General features: G+C 32.2%; 1 protein-coding gene across 7 annotated transcripts; it reads right to left on the bottom strand.

The window, feature by feature from the left end:
* Positions 1–2,435: 2,435 nt before the first annotated feature.
* LOC110027006 lies at positions 2,436–15,807 on the bottom strand. Of its 7 annotated transcripts, XM_020728258.1 has the most exons (10): positions 15,667–15,807; positions 15,489–15,570; positions 14,955–15,167; positions 14,439–14,765; positions 14,095–14,323; positions 11,390–11,536; positions 10,938–11,074; positions 4,516–4,723; positions 3,144–3,391; positions 2,436–2,786 (listed from the first exon to the last, which is right to left on the bottom strand). In XM_020728258.1, the coding sequence occupies exons 3-10, from the start codon at positions 15,062–15,064 to the stop codon at positions 2,606–2,608; spliced, it is 1,587 nt and encodes a 528-aa protein (XP_020583917.1). In that variant the 5' UTR covers positions 15,065–15,167; positions 15,489–15,570; positions 15,667–15,807; the 3' UTR covers positions 2,436–2,605. The 7 variants fall into 7 exon arrangements, with proteins under 7 accessions (XP_020583917.1, XP_020583916.1, XP_020583920.1 ...); XM_020728257.1 differs by lacking the exon at positions 15,489–15,570; XM_020728261.1 differs by lacking the exon at positions 15,489–15,570 and having other exon boundaries at positions 2,436–2,774.
* Between the last annotated feature and the right edge of the window lie 1,436 nt (positions 15,808–17,243).

Raw genomic sequence — 17,243 nt, 5'->3', positions numbered from 1 at the left:
CAATTTAATAAACATAATAGCTTAGATATAAAACTGCTTCTTTTAATCTCTTTTAAGTTCATTGATATAAATTGTTTGATTTTTATAATATTTAATTAATATATTTTATTTAACCAGTACTATGTTATATTAATAATTTCAAAATTATCACACTTTATAAAAACTTAAATAATAAATTAAGGAAAGTAATTTAGTTATAAAGTTGTCATAGAAAAAACATTTTTTTCTTAATTATTGCTAACAATATAAATGCAATTTTCTAAAATATTAAGTAACAATTTTGTTATAATTTCAAATTTTAATAGAACTGGTTGTAAGAAATAATTTATCATCACAAAAATTACTAGAAAATGTCAACAAAACAAAATAGCCAAACACAACTGTAACAGTAATCTAAAAAACAACACTGATAGTAGCTTGCTAGAGGGAGCATTTATAGAATTATCAGCATGTAAAAGATGAGGAGTTTATAAAAGATTTCGAAGCGCATATGCATGAAGAGATGCCATAGATTTGGAGATCTATAGTAAGGGATTTGAGATGCGAGTTCGCGATATTGCCCGGCAAGGTCGAAGAAGATTTGCCAATGAGGTATGTCCTCAATGCCACCACTATAAATGCACCCATGATTTGAGGTATGATCAATCCAAATTTACATTGAATTTTAGTAATCAACAAGTCCCCACCCTTCCAAAAGAATTACAAAGACTACGTTTACTTTCTATGATAATCTACTCCAATGGAACCCAAAGCTTTTATTGCTACAATGAAGTCATAAAAAAAGAACAAAAAAGAAAAACAAAATTCAATACCATCACAAGGAGAGGCTCTTAATTTTTTTGTAGATAACAAGACTATGGCAAATAGAAGCTCCATAATTTAAAGGGGGGGAAAACCAACATTTCTTTTTTTTATTATTTATTTTTTAAAGAATAGGCTAGGTCGTGAGTTCCCCAACCCACCCAATGGGCTCAACCACCGCTACGTTTGGGGGCAAACCGATGTGCAAATAATTCAAGTACCATCTGGCTTAAGGCGACACTGCGCCACTAGAGGATTCGAACCCGTGGCTTGAGGGGGCTTATGACCTTTAGAGAGGCTGCTCTACCAATAGGCCACGGAACGCACACAAGGGGGAAAACCAACATACATACAAGTACATTTAAGATTTTGTCCCCTTACATTAGAGAGAAGAAACACCCTCTAAATTTGAAGAAAGAATTACTTAGAACTTCTCCAGTATCCTTACAAGCACAAGAAGCTTGAAGAGTTGTTTATGGGATACTTTAAATATAAACATGACATGAATTTATATCAAGGAGAATTCATCTCATAACATTAATAATCAATCATCATTAATGATTTTTGCAGTCTTAAAAAGATCTAGATGTTACAGTATTAAGACAGATCAAGAGATGAAGAGAAGGAGAGCTTGATAAGCTCATACGTCTGTCTATACACTCATTTTCAACTCATCAAAACTATTTTTAAACAATTAATTTCCAGGATAACTCTAGAATCACAACTATGCTCATGATCTTTGGTATTTAAATCTATCATTGATGCTGAACTAAGCATCCCTATAATATAAAAACTTGTCGTAACTAGGACTGTCAAAAAAGCTCGTTGTTCGCGAACAGTTCGTGTTCAGTTCGTCAATGAGTTCGTGTTTGATTCGTTCGATAAGTAAACAAGACAAACGCGAACAAATTTTTTTCGTTCGGTTAGTTAAACGAACCAAACTCGAACAGTGATGTGTTCGTTCGTGTTCGAATAGTTATTGTTTGAAATATAAAATAATATAAAATAATTATATATAAAAAAATTATTACATTTTAAAACATTAAATTTTATAAATTATAATATATAATAAAATAATAATAATAATATATTAATATACTATAGTAGTAATATACTAATATAGATATTGTATATTTATATAATATAAGTTATATAATTAATATATAGTATTATTTTTATATATTAATATTAGGGATGAACACTAACAGTGACTTCACGTTAAGAAACGAACACGAGCTTATTTCAAACAAACTAAATTTTAAACGAACCGAACACGAACACAAGCTTTGTTCGTTTGTGTTCGGTTCGTTTACACCCCTAGTCGTAACATACACATTGATTAAATTGTTCACAAGTAATTCTTGACTTGGTAGACCTTATTTCAAGCAAAAGATTACACTAAAAGCAATATTGGAGACAACACACAAAACACACTTTTTATATGTAGGTATGGACGGTATGATACTCCTTTATCTACTCAAGAACTTAATAGACGTCATAAAACATTATTTACATAAACTGTGTCGAACCAACTAAAACTTCAAAGTAGAAAATTAACCAGAAATTGAATTGGCAAATGGCAATCAGCAAAAGAGCAATTGTTAGAATTACATTAGATTTTGAAAGATTTGCCCCTGTAGAATTACAAGAATGAATTTGGCAGTTGTCTTGCAAAAATTCATAACCAAGTAGCCTTGTTTAAAAAAAGAACTTGAGACGATTTATGAATCACTTTCCCAATCTACAAAGAAATTTGATGCGCTACAATAAGCTGTGCAAAAATTTTGAATAAAAAAAAAAGACTTTATTTCCAACCCAAAGACTGCCTTATCCCAGAGAAAACAAGTCCTAAAGACCTACCAATCATGCACATAAGAAAGAAAGATACTGCACTCCTTGCCTTTTCAAAAACAGCTTTCACCAATGGCATCGCAACATCAGAGAATTCCAAAAACAAGCTGAAATAGTATCTCCTGCAACCAAGACTACTTGCATGTTAATTGAGAACCTAGAAGACTTGCATACATACCATTTTTCACTTTTTAAAAGTTAAAATAGCTGTATCTTTAAGGTGATATGAAATATTTGGGTGGCATAAATTTAAAAAGTAAAGTTTAGGTGTTACAAATGTAAATATATAAAAAGTGGGTGGTATGTTTGTAAATGCCCCAACCTTTTTTCATAATAAACATGATTTCTCAAAACTCCAATCTTGACCTATATTTGCAAGTTTAAGCATCTTTATCATGTCATAATGAACCAGACTGATATGTCAGTAATGCATATATCATATGAATGACTCCAAGATATAGTTCAATTCTAGCAAAGGTGGATAATTTTACCATCCAGTCAAAGCTTGTAGCTCTTTGGTACGTTTCACAGTCAAAGAAATTGTTTTGATCTGAACACAATTCGATGCGGACGATATTGCTCGCTTGCTAAAGGCAAGTTTTTTCCAAATAGATGTTTTAGTTTGGTTCTCGAGTTCTTCGCCCATCTTTAGCCTGCTCAAGACAAATAACTCAAAGCGGTCCTCATACAAAGAGACAACTGATTCAAAGTTCTGTTGTAGCCATTGTTTCAACAAAACCTAATAATTTGATCACAAATCAGAAGAATATAAAAACAAAATTACATAGCAGTATAAAAAACACATTCTGGAAGGCGAGAAATTAAGAAACTGCATGCTGACTAAACTGTTAAAGCTCATAAAATAATAATATTAATATGCCGACAGTGACAGCCTCAGACAAAGAACTGCCCAATCTCAGCAAATCAGAAAAAAAAAAGGGCATTTACATACATACCGCACAATTCTTATATATTTACAATATCTAATTCCTAAACTTTCGTATTTACAAAGATAAAACTTAAATCTTTGATATTATATCAAAAATATCCCTATTACTAACCCTTTAGAAGTGAAAAAAACATTTTCGTACATAGATTTATAATATTAAAGTGTTATAAATGTAAATATCAAACTTTAGGTGTTAGATATGTAACTACATAAGAATTGTGTCGTATGTATGTAAATTTTCTAAATAAAAGTTCAGGCTTGGCATGGACAGAAGGAAAATGAGGCGTCGGTCCAAGGCTGACCTGTGATGCATTTGTATTAACCAGATATAGTATAGTTTTAGCTCATTCAAACACAATACGATTTAATATAGAATTCTAATAGGTCTTGAGAAACAAAAACCTTAAAAACAAAATGATAGCCTCTAAGTTAAACTTGATTTTCCTAGAAGGTTCTAACTGAACCGAACTTGTAGCTCTAGAACATGAAAAAGAACACAACAGATATTGCATAACCAAGTCATCTGCCTCTTACCAAGTAAATTAAAGAAATATGTAGTCAAAAGAGCCCTCTGACTATTTACATGAGGCCTTTAGAGTCTCAGAATCTATCGAAGTGCTAAATTAGTCCCCATATTATTGAAATTGTGGATCAAATAGTCCTCCATGAGGACAATTTCAGACCCAATATAAAGAGTCAGGGGACTAATTGGGCACTTTTATAGACTTAGGGAATAAAATGGCCGCATGTAAGCGATTAGGGGACTATTTTGGCACTTTATTCTTAAGGAAATGAACCTTATCCATTGGTAGCCTATGGTTGACAGATTATCGGTTATCCAAACAATGAAGTACAAAAATTTAGTAATTTACATGGATGATAATGCTGAAAACAGTTAGAAGTGGTGCGTTTACCTCGTTGCGTAATCTCTGAAGTGCTCGGGTAGAAAGGGGGCATATCCGTGAGCCCAATGAATTTATTTCAATTGATAAGTCACTGTCAACAGAAATAAGCTCCAGGTATATGGAAGCAACTGCATCAGCCAATGTTATCACCAGATCCTCTAAAACTTCAACTCCATGTTCAACAAGAAAGTTTTTGTCAAAACAGCATCCAGACCTGCTGAAGCAGAAGGCTGATAAATAATAAGCCAACGCCAAATTACAGCGCAAGCATAGATTCTAAGGAATTACAAGATACGGTTGTTGAAAGAATGATTTGCATGAGAACAATAAAAGAATTAATTATTGCATTTATAATTAAGATTCTTGAATTATAGTACTAGTAACAAAATTAATAATAGAAATGTTAAAAAACCATAGCAGAAAATGCATCACACGCATATACAAAAATCAAAAGGAAAGATCACAAATCTTTTTCATTAATCTTTATAGCCATAAAAAGAGCTGAAAATTCAGAAAAAAGCATGTGGAAATAAATGTCCTACATCATACAAGGAAGCTTTATTATCATCCTAACATCAATCTTCAACCTCTCTCATCAAAAAATTGGGACCAACAAAAGGAAGTCTTAAACAGCCTAAGATGCAGAAATAAAGGTATACAGTTGAAGTCAAAAACATATGCTCAACCTGAATCAATTCAGTTATTATAATACATTGAGTCAGTACAGTTTTTTGTATTCATAGAGTGATTATCATTTCCCAGTTTGTAGCCTTCTGCATTACTACGGAACATTTCAAGGATTTATCATGCATTACAACCAATAATTACATAAGGAACCTTCTGATAGTAGCTTACTATCAAAATTTGCATATGGTACGAACAAAAACAATTCTGTGCCCGAGGTCACAGCACCAATGGTCAAGTACACTCCTTTAAATGTACTTCGTGTCCAGCTTAAATAAGATTTGCAGGTAATTCATGGATCTTACATGTACAACCCAAGTATCTATCCCATACCTTAAGATCAATATCAGCTGCAAAGCAATAATTCAGCAATCATAAAAAATTTTGTTATTTTATGTTCTTATACTTGCACCTTCTCTTCCAAAAATGTGTGGTTAAAATTCTATATAAGACTTTGGTTATTGATGAATAGTCCACATGTGATAACCTTTTACGAGAGCAAGGATCGAATGTTTTATCAAATTCTTATTTTTCTCTTGCTCTTTTTTATCAATTTAGAGATTTACAAATGTGAATTAGTTATGTATTTCAAACATGCATGCCAATTTATTAAATAGTATTTCAGATTATGTTTTAAAGAGAATATCTGCATGTTGCCCTTCTATGGCAACAAATGGAGTAGATAGTAGACCATTGTTTAGATTTTTATTAATAAAATGCCTATCAATTTTAATATATTTTACTCGATCATGTTGCCATAGAATATGTATAATATTAATAGCTAATTTGTTGCCTCAATAAAGCCTTGTACACTCTTTCTCTAAATCTTTCAAAATAATTCAGCCATATTAGCTTACTGTTTCCGGTTGCAATAGCTCTAAATTTGTCTCCTGTGCTAAAGCTAGCCACTAGATTTTAACTTTTAATTCACCAAGTCATGAGTTTGCCTCCAAAGAATATGCAATATCCTGAAGTTGGCCTCCTACCAACCATAATCCTTTATCTGGATAAATTTCAAGTATAAGATACTCCCAATTTGACCAACATTCTTCTATCTAAACTTCATTTAGATATTGTAAAATTTAACGCACATTCCTAAGGTGTGATTCTTTTGGATTTTACTAGAATCAACTTCTACAACAACAATCTAGGCAATATCAAGCCTGATAAGTAAACAAGTCAACCCAAAAGTTTTTCATAGAAGAATTTTTTCTACTATTTGTCTTCTGAAGCATGTACAAGTTCAAAATTAAATTATATGGGGCTCTCAAAAAGCTTACATCCCAATCATGCATCTCATACATTTCTATTATGATCTAAATATCTCATGTTAAAAGAGTGCAACCCCAATTTTAAGGAAGTACTTTAATTTAACTAATTCATTAATTTAATACTATAAAAGTAACCTTTTTTTAAGTCTACAAGTTTTCCAAATTACTACATGTCATGATGATGTTGGTGAAATAAACTAGTGGTACAAAGACATAATGTAAAGCCATATATTTTACAAATAGCATATGGTTGTATTCATTCCATTTATATCCATGTTAATTATCTTAACAAACCTTCAAAGCCATGCCCTTAGGGATGGCTTCAATATATATAATGCCTTATTTAGTTGCATAGCTTTCATTAGGTATTGAGCCAAATTCTAGTGAGAGCTCCTTTCATACTTTTCCTCTAGATCGTCATTTAGACCGCATTATTAAACTTAAATTGTTATATCCCTACCCTATTAGTATCTAATGATAAAATAACTCAAACAACATTAGTTTTAATAACTGAAATAAATATATCAAGATAATATATCTCATATGTTTGACTGTAGACATCAGCCGCTTGTCTAGTTTTATAAAAGTATATTCTTATAAGTTTTTAGTGAACAGTCGAATTTGTATTCCGCATCCTATTAGTTTCTTACACTTCGGTAAAGTCACCAATTATCATAACTTGTACATTTAAAATGCTTTCATTTATTAATTTACAGCATTATCCTAATTCACATCAATTTAAACCACAGTGATGATTTTAGCAATAAAAAAAAATGAAGATTAGCAAGTTATGATTAATAATGATAAAAAAAGATTTCTTGATAATAAAAAAAGTGCCATGTATGGTTAAATTATTATATCTTTGTTGGCGCAATGTTTTTCTCAGTGGATTCAACGCAAAAATAAATGAGTTTCTTGATTAGAATTCAGTGGATTGCGATGTCTCCCGCCTTTAATAAACCTAGAATGGCTAAAAGCACAATGTGATTTAAGCAAAAAACTTAGAGTAGAGTTGTTTGTTGGTGTGACAGCTAAGAATGGGTTATGTGAGAAAGAATTTATTTGTGAATAATATTTAGGTTTTGAGTTAAATAACAATAAAGTAAGAATCTGCCTCATTAAAAGTGGCATCAGTAGCCAACAATAGAAATACCTTTCTCGTGGAGGGATGATAGCATTTATACCCTTTTTGAGTAAAATAGTAAAGTATAAAATTACTTTTAATTATTCTTGAACCCATCTTTTTTTTTATTTTGAGGATGTCTACAAAGTCAACACTTCCAAATATTATTGGAATAATGTTATTTGAAATGTTAAAGAAATCAAAGAACTTAACCATGAGTTATATAGGACTTCTGAACCCAATCCCATTAAAAATAATCAATTTATGGACCACCAACATAGATTTGAAATATTTTTTTTGAAAAATGAGAGTTTGTTTTCTTATTAGAACAATTTGAACTTTTAATAGAAAGATCTAAAAAAACGAGTGTGTTCATCTATAAAAAACAAAAACCAACAAACCCTAAAAAGATTAGATGCAGAAGATGATCCTTAGATGTCACTATAAATGAGAAAAAAATTTAGGTTTGTTTTCTTATTAGAAAATTGATACACTTGTATAATAACTCGCAATTATCATAATGAAATTCTTCAATATTAATATTTTTAATAATAGTAAAATATTGCCAAAATGTAGGCGTTGGAGCCATATCTTCTATTGGATTTAAAAGAAAGGAAGAGTAATACAAGCAATTTGGAGCCCCCTTTAATCATTAGATTTTTCAAATAGCAGATATTGTCTCTTTCTTTATCAAGTCCAATCATCATTCTTGTGCCCTATTCTTAAAAAGTACATAATGTGAAGGATGAAATATAACATTACATTTTGAATATATAATTAACTTATGGATAGATGATAAAATGGTGAAAAGTTTAGATGCATGAAGAAATTTGAAGTGTGGGGAATTTAACTATAAGAATATCTCATTGGCCAACAACAATTATCAAAGATCCATCAACAATATTTTTTTTTAACTAGAAAAAGGAGTATTTGAAATACATTCATACAAAGATTCAATCTGATATGCTCCTAAAACCAAGATTAAATACATGAGAAGAAATGTAATGCCAGAAAATTCAAAAAAGCCAATACTAACCATAGAAGTCTTTTATAATGATATCAGTAGGTTTTTCAATTTATTTTATTATTTCCTTTGTGGAACTCAGTGTATGATTCTTTAGTGTTACCCTCTTACATATGTGTTACATGCTTTCAAACGGCGGTTGGCCATATAGCTTACAACATCATTCTCTAAATTTCAAGCAATTTTATAAAATATTCATCATAAGAAATCTCTATTGACAATGATTGTTCAGTATGATAGTTTTGTCTCCTAAAAAATATGAGTTTTGAATTAGAGTGTTTAATTTCGACAGCCTTTGTATTCAGCGCCAAAGCACCCATGGGGTTATTGGCAATCATAACTCCTCTTCTCCATTCCTTCACTCAAATGATGACAATAGCTTCATTTTGAGAAGATAATTATTCTTTTTGAGAATATGTACCATTATAGCATCAAATTCAACATTTAATCTAGCAAAAAATCATAATATTGATCTTTTTCAACAGGTATTTTAAGGAGGGTTGTATCTTTGTTGCGATCCATTTGGATGCATCAATAATTGCGATCCATTTGGATGCATCAATAATTGTCATTTGGATGCATCAATAATTGCATTTGGATGCATCAATAATTGTGATCCATTTGGATGCATCAATAATAGTCCCTTCTTACCAAAAGTATTTTATTAGATTTAAGCATTGTATAATGGATCATTCTAATTGCTATGTGGCTGAGATCTTAGTTTTGACTTCATAGATTTAGGGTACATTACGGTCTTTATAATATGTTTAACTTATCATATCCCAAATTTCCTTTACCAAACATGCAGGCATCAATTACATTAGAAACCATGAAATTTCATAATCAAAGTAAACTTATCTTGTTGAAATTAGATGTCACATAAATGACCCAATTTTCATCATCACTTCAAGAATGTATAAATGAATTGTCACCACTCGAGGAAATTCTTTACATTCAAAGATATATTCAATGGACATTTTGTAATTCTCTGGTTGGATTTGGGCTATTAATTTGAGTTTCAAATTAAACTTAGGTAAAGAGGACATCAGCATCGCTATGATCCATGAGAAGGGAGAATTTGATAGTGATTAGTTACAAAAAGTAAAAAAGATAAAACAAAAGATATAATGATGAAGGTTGCACATAGAAGATTAAGCGGAAAGAAAAGATATCTGCAAAGGCTAGCAAGTTTTAAACAATGAGGTGCTAAAGTTTATAGCTTACAAAAATTCTAACGAAAAAAGCTTGAGTCTTACCCATCATGACAAGAATTGAAGAGAATTGGTAGCATGATTCAGGTCAGCAATTTTGTTGAATTTATACAAGTGTAGGGAAGCCTCTAGTATAAAATATATAACATTTAGGGAATAAAAAATATAACATAATTAATTACAATTAGAACAATCCATAAATCTGTGAGGTAACAATAATAATCCCACAGATCATTAAGGATGCATAAAGTGAATACGAAAGATGGAACATTTTGGTAGAGGCAAAGTCCAAATTAATGTACACGAAATTGATGAAGATTGTGATAGAATTCAAGTCATATTTTCCCACAGAAATTAGGATAAACACATATTTTATGGCAAGCACATCAAACATTCAACACAAGTATAAAAAAACCACGTACAATTCGAGAGGTAGGTGATGTCTCCCAATTTCTACAATTCGAGAGGTAGGAAATCTCTCTCAAACCCTAAACCTAAGACTCACAATAATAATCTCTAATCTCATGCATCATGCATAATCCTAACCCTAAACATATTAACCCTATTTATACTAAGAAATAATAAATGTCAAATGACTAATTTGTCCTTGAGTTAATAAAGACTAAATTGACTTTAGGATACGTCATAACAGATTAATTTTTCCATAATCATTATTATATTTCCTCACTATTGAGGGTATACTTATTTATTATATTTTCATTATTTTCTCCTCTTGCCAATATAGAAGCACATATATGCTCTAACTAGAATGATTATTTAATAAAGATGTAATCTTTTCAATTCTCTCACTCTCTTCTGCCAAAAATAATTTATTAATAGGCAGTTAAGATTTCCTAATGCTTGCTTCATCAACACAATTCACTTCTGAATGCGGAGGTCTAGCTTTAAAAGAAACCCGATGAGTAAAAACTGCATCAATGGTGAATTATCACATCCTGCTTCTCTTTTAGCACCGTATGAGCTGGAAGTTATCAAACACATTGTCTCACATATAAACAATTTTACGATTGATGTAGCCCATGACTCAAACAATCTGTAGAATTAAATAGGGAAAAAAAAGGGTTGCGATAAATGATTCCAAAGAATTAAATCGACACCTGAGAGAATCGAATTTGAGGAAGAAAATCAGATCTGCATATATTTCAGTCTTCCCTGATCTCTTTATATTGTTTAGTATCACATCATTTCCCTTCAGTTTCTCAGTCAGCTGGATAACAGGATTCTGAGAGAATTTCTAGTTTTAAGACGAGAGACAAGACAAGACAAAACATTAAAGGGGCATTCACATAGATAACACTCAACTTTCATGTATTTACATATCTAACACCTAAATGTTGCATGTTACATTTATACCACCCAAATCTTTCATATCACATAAAAAATATCACCATTTTAACTTCTAAAAAAGGAAATACACCTTTTTGTGCATATGTAAGATGTCATGTCTGTAAAAATTGAAGTTTAGGTGTTAGATATGTCGGTACATAAGTATAAGTAGTATGTATGTAAATTTTCCAACATTAAATTAAAACTTTAGACATTGAAGTACCATATTGTAGCCAGCAGCACCCAAAGAAAGTTCCTGTTCCAACCATTTGAATAATATTTGTATAACTATTTCTTTAAAGATTTCTGATACCCCCGCTAGCCAGGCACCTCCATTAAAAGCTTCACGAGATGAATGAATATCACTAACCTGTAAAAGCATATATAGGTTATTTACATATGATAGCAAAAATAATAATAATAATAAATAAATCATCAACATTACACAATCAAAGCAGTTTGCCAATGTGCATTTATTGACATAATTGCATGAGCGTAGAAAACTCCTTTTCCGCTTAAATCAAATAAGTTTAGACAAAACTTTAAAAAAAACTTGTTAGTTAATACATGTTTGTGAATGTGCTTTTTTTTTTTTTTAACACATAGCTCACAAAGAACTTTATAAAAGCTCATTTAATAATAAATTTATTGCTTTTTTACGACTTACTTAATGTACTTATTAACCTTTATCTATAATATACTTTAAAAATTATATATATTGTTAAGGGTATAGGTGTGATGAAAATATCAAATATATAGCTAGATATGTAAATTTCAATATTTTATCATTAATATTTAAACTTCACCAAACAACTTAAATAATAATTAATGAACCATGTCAATTTCAATTAATACCTATACACCCAATTATATTTGGTAATTAGGTAAAATCATTAGCAATAAAAAATGTCATTAATTAGACTTGAATATTAGTTGATGATGGCTTGAACCCAATAAGAAAAACTAAAAAAAACTTGTACAAAATTTTAAAACTAGGTCATGTTCAAGCTCAACTTGAACTCTATAGAAAAACAAATGAATAGACATAAACAACACAGTGCTTTTCTCAACTCAGTTCATTTTCAATCCAAGTTATGTTGTACTTAATTTCATTTGCATAAATGTCATTGAATTTGAATGTCATGGATATTATGTTAACCACAAAAAGATCATTGCCACCAAGATCATTAGACTCCAATAGGATATCAACTTTCTCCCTCCCATATAATTCCACTCGACATGGGTTATGAATCAGATCTTAGATCAACCCTAACCTGATCTGAATCTTAATCCAATCAAAAACTTATTTGATAAAATATACGTTGCGGTTAATCCAATCCAAACCTACCCATTGGCAAGCCATATCAAACCGAGTTCTTAAATAGAAGATTAAGTAATCTTCTCAAACTTTTGAACAATGACAACACTGCTAATTGTGATATTATGTTATTTATAACCAAAATTTCTTATAATAAATATATCAATAAATCAACAAGCCTACATAGAACTGACCACACTTTCTATAGCGTGCGGTGCCAATAATATGCCTCATCATTTGCAAAAAGCATGGATAAACTTTAATAAAAAATCAATAAAAAGCAGACTAAATAGTTGTGAAAAAAACAAAATTACTATTGAATCAAATCAAATATTTAATAAGGGAGATACTGTGCTAATGAAAAAGTCGATATATGCCAATGTGTCAAACTTGACCTTGTACCGTGAAAATGCTACCAATAATATCATTGATGTTTCTGTTTGTAGTTTGCCTATCAGCATGCATCAAGATTCTATGGACACATCTTATACACTAGTACACCTGCCAACTTGCCATTCTAGATCTCATCACCCTAATCAAATCTTACAAGAAAAAAATATTTCTAATTTAGATGGTGGCATCCAATAGTAACTTGTTCATTAGAAGGGTTTCTCAACAATAGAAAATTTGTGGTTGACACTTAAGGAGCTTCGGTAGCATTCTTTCAATCATCTTCAAGAGTTCAAAAGCTTCAATCAATGAAGCTAAATACATCAAAACCGACAGAAAAAAACAAATGTAGAGTATTATTGTCATCGTCGTTACCATGAACAATAAATTCTATATTATTTCAAAAGCCTTTACCATGAACTTATTTTAAGTGGTGTTTGTATAACTTCATGCATGGTTTGAAATTTATATGTATCACATGAGCTAAACCAACCCAATCAACTCTCTCTCTCTCTCTCTCTCTCTCTCTTCATTAATGTCATAGGCCGCCACTTTCAACACAGAAATAGCCATAGATTAAAAGAGCTTTAAATGATAGCTCAAATCCAAAATGTAGCGCTGCAAATCCCCAACCATAATTATATAGTCACACCCTCTAGGGATCCTCCCTACCACACATGACAACTTATGCAATGGTAATTGAATGAATGAAGCATTTAGCTAGGCGCTAAAAGTCTCTCGTGCTCTTTCACCTTCAAGTGAGGTTTACTTGAGTGTGTGTTCCCCTAGAGCAAACTTCCAAAGAGAAATCATTCATGGAAAAATTCTACTCATGCAAGTTATCTTCAATACCATCATCACATATTCTCATTGGTTAAGTCCCCATACTCTACTTTGATATCATCATCAGTCTTTCTTTACTTTATGTGTCCTAGTTCTTCTTAGTTTGTGACCCTCTATTTCACATAATAAACTAAATATAACTTCCGCTAAGTATGCTACAGAGATTAGTTCAATTGAAAGGAACTGTGAAGATTTCAATCTAAACATTTCAAAACATATATTTTATTTCATCATACTCCATAGAAAGTATGTTAGAGAGAAAGAGAGAGAGAGAGAAGAATGATGAACATTTATAATAGTATGCTAACATAACACTATGACCGGCAATCAGCCTGCCTTATGATTCATATAAGAAAAGTGTGAAGGGCAATGCCTGCCTCTTTTTGCAGCCTCATTAAAGTAGACCAAAGCAATCTCCACGTGGAACCATGATTGAGGGCAAAGAGACTTAAAGCATCTTTGCGACTAAAATCTGTAATACCAGCAGCCAAATCATCCAAATTAGCACCATTACCAGTAGCTTCCAAAGCATCAAGAAGTTTCCCGTTCACTTCATGCCATATAGCATTTGTCTTCAAACTAGTCAAGCTCTCACTTCTTTCAGACCTGCAAAATAAATTTCCTGTCAACACAAATGACTAGATAATGTGTGTAGTTCTCAAGGAATGGAATCAATTCAGCACATAGGTTGCAGGCTTAAATTGTGGCAGCTTTCCCTTACCTACCATGAGTTGTGGGGGATGAAGAACCCGGGTTATCTTTTGTGTGGTGACTCATAAAGTCAAGTTTCTTCCTCTGTGGTACTGCGCCAGCCATGTATGCCAAAATAACACTAACCATCAGAAGCAATTCATCCATGGCAGAAGCCAAATTTGACGGTGCTGCATTCTCGGGGTCAAAAAGCATTCCCCAGCAATAACACTTTGAGAAATTCTCATTCAAGCCACGGCTTTCATTTGCACAAATAAGAAAGGGAGCTTGCACAACCCTAAATCTTGAAAATGAAAAACATGATGTATGAAGACTCTTAACAAAGATAAGGCACTCCCTACAAGCAAAAGAAAGAAGGAAATATAATCTGATTCACAGAATGAAAATTACTTATATAACATAACTGTAGATAGAGGTAACAAATACTTAAAAATCTCGAACTAACAATCAATTTAAGGAGCACAATGGAATGATCTTAAACATTTATGATAGTTATCATAGAGCATAAAAAGAAGGTTTTTCGCACCTCTGTCGATTCCTCGCACTAAAATTGCTAGTCATGGGAAGATTTCCTCTTGGCATAATCCTCCGCAGTTGCAACTTAGCACAGGATGGTAGAACACAATAGTCCGCCATCTAGTGCGTGCAGTACTTCCCGTGAAACTTCAATTAAATCAGAGCATTTCATAGAATCTATCAGCGCAATTAAGACAATGCTTGTGCAGTAGACACCAGACTCCTGCATACACATTCGTAAAAATTACTGCAATAAGCTCTGCAATTCATTTAAAACATCTCAAATTTGTTAAAATTCTCCAGAAAAAAGGTAATGAGGTCCCACTGCTCTAGTTAGTTCCATCATAGGTTAACTGTGAAACTACTCATGTATGGAACAAAGTAATAAACAATTTAACAACAACTTTGTTAGCACACACATCTCAGTGCTCTGCCTAAACCTAAAAGCCAGAACTCACGAGTCGAACAGGAAGCCACTGAAAACCAACACACAGAAACCCTAGCCAACGAAAGCTAAAACCCCAGTTTCATCAAGTAGAAACACCTCATATCTTCTTCGGTGAGGAAAATTTGAAGAAAGCCAAGCCAATGAAAATGAAAGGAGCCAAAATCAACAAGTGCGCGCACTGAAGAAAGAGAATGTGAGCCCAAGATGATGCAAAAATGGAGATATATGGGAAGTGGGAGATGAATGAACATTTCCAGTAGAAAGAGTACGATACCTCGATTGCAAACGCTTTCAGCGCCACTCGCCTCGCCGGAGCCCGGCTCGAGAATAAGGGCGGCTTTCGTCTTCAGCTATTTGGTAAGAAAATACTAATCTCACACCCCCATTTCCATAATCACAACGCGCAATACCATGTGACTTGACGGGAGTGGGGTGGACAGAGAACTATAGTTGGAGTGATATTAAACAGAAATAAGAGCAACATTTTCCATAAGAAATTTTACTTGATAAGCCTCTTAGGACAAGAAAAGTCTATATTTATTTTGTGCTGTTTGTGTTTAAATTCAGTCAGATTAAAAATATAATTATAGATAGTCATTTTTATAAAATTATAATATATGTGAAAGCTTATTTTAAATAAATTTATGTCATTTATTCTCAAACTATTTATTGAGCTTAGCAAGGAGAAAATTTAGTTCAATTTGATTCAAATTCAAATTCAAATTCAAATGATGATTAAAATCTAATTTGCATGTGAATCAAGCTTTATTTTTTTAAAAGGGTTTGAATGATTTGAACCCAATAAAATTGAAAGTTTGCTCGATATTATTACCTCGCTAGTGAAAGCAATGATGGGATCAAGTACAATGAAAGCATTGGACTAAGCATTATGGGAGTTATGGTGTGGAACCTTTAGGATGAGTCAAGGTGATGACAATCATAGTACACGTGTGACTAAGCTTGCTTTTTAAGGTAATGATCAAAGTATTTGTGACCTAGCACATTAAAATTTATTGAGAAATGTGTCAAAAAGCTCACTAGGGAAGGCAACAAAATTGTTTTCATGTGAGGAGAACAAGAGTTTGTTGATGGAGCTCATTGCAAAGACATTCATTACTAACCCTAGCGAAGCATGGCAAGGGCATTACTCCACCTTTTGACAGCAGCAAACCTCTTCATCATCTTTATGCATTTATATTTTACTATTCTACCCTTGTAATCGTTTGTCTCTAGAAACCACAGCTTCACCTGTATATGTTATAATTACTTTACACAAGCTAAGAGCTAGGAAAGTTCTTGGCCTGTCCTCTCTTCTTCCTTGTCTTACCATTTGTAGCTCTTGTCCTTTTTTTTCTTGCTTTACTTCCTGTTTGAGCCACTAATTTTTTTAGGTTTATTTCATGGTATCAGAGCTCGCTAGCTCACGGCTCTCATGGATGACTCAGCCACTTCTGATCTCAACGAGGCCCTCAACTCATTAAACCGAAGGAATATATCATACCTCCCTCTCTAAAGTTCATCATATCCAATACAAAATCAGTGGTAAACTATCTCCCTCTCTGCAAACAATTACAACCTATGGAAATCGCAAATGATGAAGATCATTACAACAAACGGATTCGTTGACCTCATCCACGAAAACCCCTCCCTCGCTGCTACAAGTACTGATACAAATAATCTTACTCTCAAAACGTGGACATTGATTGATTGTCCTTCTTTCAACCATCTCCAGCTCCATTCCTCCTTATGTGATCAACCTAAACAGTTGTCATGAGATATAGCTTCACTTGGAAAAAGGTTCACAAGACACTAATCATTCTAGAGTAATTAAGCTTAAAATCAAGCTACATA

This window comes from Phalaenopsis equestris, unplaced genomic scaffold, assembly GCF_001263595.1.
Source record: "Phalaenopsis equestris unplaced genomic scaffold, ASM126359v1 Scaffold000411, whole genome shotgun sequence".
Classification (NCBI taxonomy): Eukaryota; Viridiplantae; Streptophyta; class Magnoliopsida; order Asparagales; family Orchidaceae; genus Phalaenopsis; species Phalaenopsis equestris.
The sequence above is the reverse complement of the archived record's forward strand: the minus strand, read 5'-3'. Positions and strand labels throughout refer to the sequence as shown.

Excerpts from the sequence above, each read along its gene's own strand:
- LOC110027006 (XM_020728258.1), bottom strand. The coding sequence starts at position 15,064 with ATGGCGGACTATTGTGTTCTACCATCCTGTGCTAAGTTGCAACTGCGG. Across the intron at positions 14,766-14,954 it reads AGTGCGAGGAATCGACAGAG|GGAGTGCCTTATCTTTGTTA; the intron begins GTGCGAAAAACC and ends TTTTGCTTGTAG. Across the intron at positions 2,787-3,143 it reads CTACAAGCTTTGACTGGATG|TCTTGGTTGCAGGAGATACT; the intron begins GTAAAATTATCC and ends ACATGCAAGTAG.